Source organism: Dioscorea cayenensis, unplaced genomic scaffold (genome assembly GCF_009730915.1).
Source record: "Dioscorea cayenensis subsp. rotundata cultivar TDr96_F1 unplaced genomic scaffold, TDr96_F1_v2_PseudoChromosome.rev07_lg8_w22 25.fasta BLBR01001706.1, whole genome shotgun sequence".
NCBI lineage: Eukaryota > Viridiplantae > Streptophyta > Magnoliopsida > Dioscoreales > Dioscoreaceae > Dioscorea > Dioscorea cayenensis.
Genome location: NW_024088097.1, coordinates 1 through 7,238, shown reverse-complemented (window position 1 = coordinate 7,238; position 7,238 = coordinate 1). Strand labels below are relative to the sequence as shown.

Genomic DNA, 7,238 nt, shown 5'->3' with positions numbered 1-7,238 from the left:
GTAATAAATGGGTTTACACTTCTGAAATGGGTTTACATCGGCAGAAGAGGCATTACAGATAATAAGAATAAATGATCCCGGAATATTCACACTCTGCAATATCACAATCGAGAGCGAATTATGAAAGATTATTTTACAAGCCTCTTGATCCTTACATATCTTTACGGGAATATTCTTCTTTTAATATAACCGGGATTATGAATGAATGGTCTGGAGCATAATTTTCGGATTAATTGTCTTTACTTGTGACGGTGGAAAAATATAATTATTCAAAGAGAAGATTGTATTAGGCCCATCGATCGATCGTTGAAGGCCCAAGTCGTATTGGTAAGACGCTTGGGCAGGTCACTTAGTAAGCACAATTATATATGTGGTCATCGGATTTCAATCCGACGAATGTATCAACGAGGATGTCTTTCGTATAATGTCATTGATGATGTATCTCCGGCGTATCTACGCCTGAAGCACTGGAGAGAGCTTATTGGTTGTCAAAGAGACTGGCAGACCAATTGCAAATACGGTAAACCAATCCGTATAAAAGGAGGTATACCGTCTATTATCTTTATGTAACCAGGGTAATGATTCAAGTTACAAAGAATACTTGGATAAACTTAAAAATACAGGTCTGCGTGATTGGACATTAAAGAATGCCAAGTTTGAATTCTTAGATAACCCTTTGTTCCAATCGGCCGAAGCCCAAGACAGCAATACAAGCCATTCGTCTGGATGCTCAGTCTGAAATGGACAGTAGGACTGGAGAACTACTTACAGAGGAACAGGCAAATTCTGGAGTATTCTACTGGCAACTACGTAATCCTCTCTATTTCAGGGTCAAAGATCACATGGACAGACCATGCAACAACAACTGGGACAGGATCACAATGGAGATAAGATTCAACTACAATCTTCGCAGGGCTCTACGTATAAATAAATGCTAGTTGTATTTTCATATATGGACAACACTACGTCCACGTACTGAGAATTTTCTACATGTATTTAGATGTAATGTAATGAATTTCCTTAATAGTTTCGGGGTTATTTCTATTAATTCTGTAATCAGAGCTGTTACACATTTCGTGGGCCGGTTCGAAAGGCATATCATTGATGTAGAGAATTCGGCCCATGTCCAGTTCTATTTAGACTAATGAATGAAATGCTTGTTTAATAATTATCATCAGTTTGATAATGATTTTTCTTAATTTAGTGATAACATATATGATCTCATTTAAAATAGCAATAATTGCAGAATACTAATTGCACACTAATATTACATGAAACTACTAATAATCAGAATCCTTGCTTAACAGATGGATCAGAAGGCACCAAAACTTCTTGAGCATCTGAGGTCATATTTTTGTAATTTGCATCAGGTTGAATAAACGGAGCCGCATAAGAAAGATCTTCATCATCACTGGATGCACTCGAGGCTACACGTAGCATACGGAAGACAGACTCTTCGTGTTTCTGGAGAGCGCTGACAAACTTAATGAGTGGCTGAGGATGCTTCCTGATTGCTTGGGCTATACATATGCCGTGGAGACATTTGATGATCTCCGCAGGACCGTATTCCATAAACAGATAATTTACTAACATGATATCTTGTTTTTCCATCTTCCACAACAAGCTATAAGGGAATGGTCTTATTATATAGAGGTAAATTGATGTATTTGTAACTGGGTATATTCCAATGGTCAAAAGGTGAGCAGCTAAAAGCCATATGGTGTCGGGGTTAGTAAACACTTAATAAGTACATACAGCCGTTCTACAGTCATTTATGCCTCCCCAGTTTGTACATATAACGTAGTAATTTAATGATTATATATTCCATAGTGGGACCCACTTTTTCGAATTCATCGTCTGAATTCTTGGAGAAGAATTCAAGATGATTATTTAAATTTTAAATTTGAACTTTACTGGAGAAGATTCTCGGCTTTATCTTTAATTCAAATCAACCAACCAGATTCAGACACGTGGCGGTACGGAGGGGGCCATCCGCAGTAATATTAATATGCGGATGGCAGAAAAGCAACACACTTACACTCTTACACTCTTATGAATATAGATTGTAGTCCAAGAACTATTCACAGAAGTGTAAACCCATTTATTACAAAAATGCCATTACCACCGAGAGTTTTCAGGATTAATGCTAAGAATATCTTTCTTACTTACTCTAAATGCTCATTATCAAAGGAATACACAATAGAGAAGCTGAGAGCACTTTCTCTCACCAGCAACAAGAAATTCATCCGGGTAGCAAGGGAATTACATGAAGACGGTACACCGCATTTACATGTTTTGATACAGTTTGAAGGTAGGATACAGGTAACAAATCAGAGATTGTTTGATATTGTGTCTCCACATTCGTCTGCTATATTTCATCCCAATATACAATCTGCTAAGTCCAGCAAAGACGTCAAGGCATACATTGAAAAAGGTGGTGATTTTCTAGACTGGGGCACATTCCAGGAAGATCCAAGGAATTCCAGAAATAGAGGACAAGCTTTGGATGATGTTTATGATGATGCGTTGAAGTCAACATCGGCAGAAGAGGCATTACAGATAATAAGAATAAATGATCCCAGAATATTCACACTGCAATATCACAATCTGAGAGCGAATTATGAAAGATTATTTTACAAGCCTCTTGATCCTTACATATCTTTCTGGGAATATTCTTCTTTTAATATAACCAGGATTATGAATGAATGGCTGGAGCATAATTTTCAGATTAATTGTGCTGCGCAGCCGGTGGAAATATAATTATTCAAAGAGAAGATTGTATTAGGCAGAACTATTGGGCAACGGAACGGTGCGCGAGATGAGTTACCTCTTAAATCAGGCCCCTTTCTCTGGGGAGGGGGATAGTCAGAACTATTGGGCAAGATTCAGGGATTATGATGGGGCGGTAGGAGATAAAAAGAGTTGGAGGTTGAATGGCAATGGAACTTTCACGGTGAAATCTTTCTACTCTTTCCTCATTGATGGTGGTGTGCGTTGCTCTATTGCTAGGTTCTTTTGGAGGAAGCCTTGTCCGAAGAAAGTTATTCTGCTTAACTGGTTAGCTGAGAAGAATAAGATTCTCACCATGGATGTTCTTGCGAGAAGGAGCTGCAATCGTCTCCCTACGGGGACCTGCAATCGTCTCCCTACGGGGACCTGCATCCTGTGTAATTCTGCCATAGAGTCGGCAGATCATCTCTTCTTACATTGTTTGGTTGCTAGAAAGGTGTGGGGGTATTTCGAGCATTTACTGCATCTTCCAGATCCTCCCGGGTCACTGCAGGAGATCTGGCGGGGTTGGAGAACTTCGATTCGGGTTAACTTTAGGGAGATTGGAGACTTAGTTGCGAAGGCTATTATATGGAATATTTGGCTTGTTAGAAATGATTGTATCTTTAATGCCAACTATTTGTCTACGCATGCTCTTGTTTTGATCGTATGCTGATATCTTGGCTCTTTTCAATTGTCGAAGGTTCGCAAGAGACGATGGAGGATCCTATTGCCATGCTTCGGCAGAGCACGGATGTCACGTCCCGACCGGTGGGCCCGCCACGTGACAACCGCCGCGACGATCCCGAGGAGGGACACACACCACTCAACCCTCGAGTCATCGCAAGGCTCACAAACTCCTGCTAAACAACACCACAATAATAAAGGTACCAAAAACAAAACTTTCACTCGAAGAATCAATAGTAAAGTGAAAGATATACAAATCACATTTACAGAGTTAATAACACTAGTGGATCCACTGCACTCATACAATGCAACTTGACTCGGGATACAAATTGCCAAGCACTTCGCCTCGCTATGACGACCAAAACCACTAAAACCTGGAAGAGAGGAGGGTGAGTAACCATAGTCACTCGGTGAATGGGTTAGCACAAATCTAACGAGAATATCAAAAACAAATCGAGGAAATTCCAATAAACACATTTTACTAATAACATAAATGAACTGGAACGTTCACATTTGCAACACAATGAAAATACAGGATATGAAACCTTGGTATTTAAAAAAACCAAAACATAAATTCTCACGAGTATAGACAAAAAAAAACATCAACATGTATAAAACAAATGCCTGGATATAATTTCCCAAAAATGAGTAGAAAAAAACCAACTTAAACAAATAAAAAGTCCTCGATAATCACAAACCCTCAATTCTGCATGATACATGTTCGAAAAGCATTAAGATGTCAAACATGCTATGTGAAAGATCACACTTGAATATACCAATTGCAAGAAAATAGAATTTTCCTCAAATATTGAAATTTCATCTCGATCAAATAAACAATGGCCTAAAAACACTCTCTCTAACTTTAGCTGGCATCACGACTAAGTTGAGAGCCGTCAAAGGTCTTCGCACCCTTGAGCGTTGGCTCACCGGTCCCGTGTGGTGACCCCGGGATCGATGTATCATCCAATCGGGGCTCTACGCTCCCACCGATGCGGGACAAATCAACACCCGGGTCCACAGCGCCACCTCTAAAGGCTGGCCCGTTGGGGACCCACTCATCGAGAGTCGGGCCCTAGCCCTGCCGTCACCATCCAAAACCAACATGTAGTCAGTAGCAATAATACAATCTGAATCACTCATGTCACAAGGTCCTTATCCGGGACAAGCATTCACATATCGGGAATAAACATTATTTCCACAAATCCAAAAGCCAAAAGCATAGTAATGCATGTAAACTTTCAAAAAGTATTCCAATCCCGATGTGCCAATACATTCAAAAACATTTCATCCAAATGTCAAGAATAACACAATAATATCTGAAGCTCGAAGCATTACTTTGAGACAATAAAAACCGATCAATATTAAAGCGCATTATAATATCCACAATCTAGAAGAACATGCCATTCGGAAATAAAAAAACCCTTTTTGTTTTCATAACCATAAATATCAAAAAGCATGCTTATACAAGTGAAAGGTTTTTACAAACCATTTCTAAAAAGTTGATGCCAACGAGTGTAGAAAAAGAAACATTAAGTTTTTGAAATACAATAAAAGGCATCAAAACAAGCATAGCTTTTTTCTAGTTAAACCTCAAGTTACTTAGGATCATTCTAGCTTTCTCTTTCTTGACTCACTAAGTTTTCCTCCAAATACAAGATTAATCCCCAAGGTCTAGTCTATCACAACCTCTAAATACTTTACAAGTCATGAAAAATATGTTCATCTCATCACATATATTTACACCTACCAATATACATTGATTAAATCCTACTTTACACATCATTAGGTATTTACTTTCACAGGCCTTTACTATTCGAGCCTCTCTTATACTCAACAATGTCTTAGATCCTTATCATAGTGCCACTACCTCAACATTAATATTTACTTCATCTATAATAATTTCATTGTCAAAATACTCACAAGTTGACTATCTCCTCTAAGGATGTATTAAATCAAACTATTATTAAAAATTCACGGGAATATTCGGGTCTTTTGCAATTCAACACTTGTCACTATATATAGCTCAAGCTATTCATCATCAACCTTCTAAATAAATTCCATTTAGAATAATAATCATAATCATTGGCATCCACCCGATATATATATATATATATACATATGTATATCCCGATATGATCAAACTACAATTAAGCACCCTACACTATGCTCACAAGAACAAACCTCATCAATTTGTGAGAATCCTACTACATAAGTGTAATTATGTCACCCATGGTTCTCGAGATATTACAAAGAATATATTAGCATAAATCTCAGCGACTAGCCAAAATCATATATAAGGTTCCACAGTTATTCCAATTCCAATATACTAGTGTAGTCATATACCTTAGCATTCAAGACTTCATCAGGTTCCATGTACCATGTTTATCACATCATGCCTCAAAACTTCAGAAATTATGCATCATTAGGGAGATTAAATCATCCATTGAACATACATAATCAATTTTACTTATAACCCATAAGCTCCATGAACTTGTTGTAATAATCGAGAATTTCCATTCATCCACCAAGCATGTATATCCTCAAGTTCAATCTCAACTAACGTAGTACAACATTAACAAGCTTTCTCATGATTTTTTTCGGAGAGTAAACCACAAGTCATTTTTAAATAAACCATAGTCTCTAGTAGTCATCTACACTTTCTTTTTCTCCTATAGCCAGGGTGATTTTGAAAAACATGATAAAACCATGGAAATCATTTCGAGAAAAAACAAATAAAATATTTTTCGATACTCAATTAGAATTGTGCACTCAACATAACCCACTCATGAGAACATGTTGCCTCGCGTGGAGCACGCCATGACACTCGATTAGCGGTTTCCTTTCCCTTGGAGGATGCTTCGCCACCTAGATACAAGCAGGGAATCCAAATTCTAATGAACATAATAATGATAATCACAAGAAAATGTATAAAAATAAAATTATACATGTCTAATACAAAAACATTAGGGTTTTAGGGCAAAAACATCGTCATTTTGGATCCAAAAGCGATCTCGAATGGAGTAAAACTAGTTCCAATGAGTTCGAGGGTATGAAGAGCTTCAATGTGAACCAAAGAAATACCGAGAAAAAGACTCAAAAATTTTTGGTGCTACGATAGCTGGAATTGCTACGATGAAACCCGAACCTTATACTATGGTTTTCTCCCAATTTACAACTCTAAATCAAAAAAATTTTTCTTCTACAACATTCTCATACATGCATTATAAATCATTAGCTTCAATTTAAGCTTCATGAATCATCATATCCATGAAGAAATCAAAGTTTTTATACAATTCTTAAAACAAGAAATACGGAAGAAATACAAAACAAAAACACATTGAATCTAGGGCTTACCGGATTCGAGGGAGTGAGAGGAATAAGTTTGGTATTTAAGTTTTGCCGGAAATTCTCACGGAAATCTAGGGTTAAGGATCGGCTGAACAAAGAAGCAAGGAGAAGGAAAATGAAGAAGAAGGTTCCAGGTGGTTTGTTTTCACTCATTCATTTTCTCTCTCTTTTTAATAGGAAATGACCTAATTGCCCTCCTAATAGAAAATAATAGAAATGGATCCAAATGACGAATTGCCCAATTTTGGCAGGGATTTCGTACTATCCTACTACTGCAATCCCGGTAAAATCTACTCAATGCAAAATGACTATTTTACCCTAATGTATTCTACAAAAATAAAGAGAGAGATCGTGAGGTCCAAATTTGGACAGGTATGCAACAACCGAGGCCCTTGGGACCACGATGTGGAGTGGAGTTGGTGATCCATCCACTC

The 7,238-nt window shown here is 37.7% G+C and overlaps 1 protein-coding gene across 1 annotated transcript; it reads left to right on the top strand.

Annotated features, from left to right (window-relative positions):
* Positions 1–2,112: 2,112 nt before the first annotated feature.
* Positions 2,113–2,760, top strand: LOC120256894. The gene has a single exon (XM_039264563.1). It carries the CDS (start codon positions 2,113–2,115, stop codon positions 2,758–2,760), a length of 648 nt encoding a protein of 215 aa, XP_039120497.1.
* Positions 2,761–7,238: the final 4,478 nt, after the last annotated feature.

Bases quoted from the DNA above. Each gene is read 5' to 3' on its own strand.
- LOC120256894 (XM_039264563.1), top strand. From the start codon at position 2,113: ATGCCATTACCACCGAGAGTTTTCAGGATTAATGCTAAGAATATCTTT.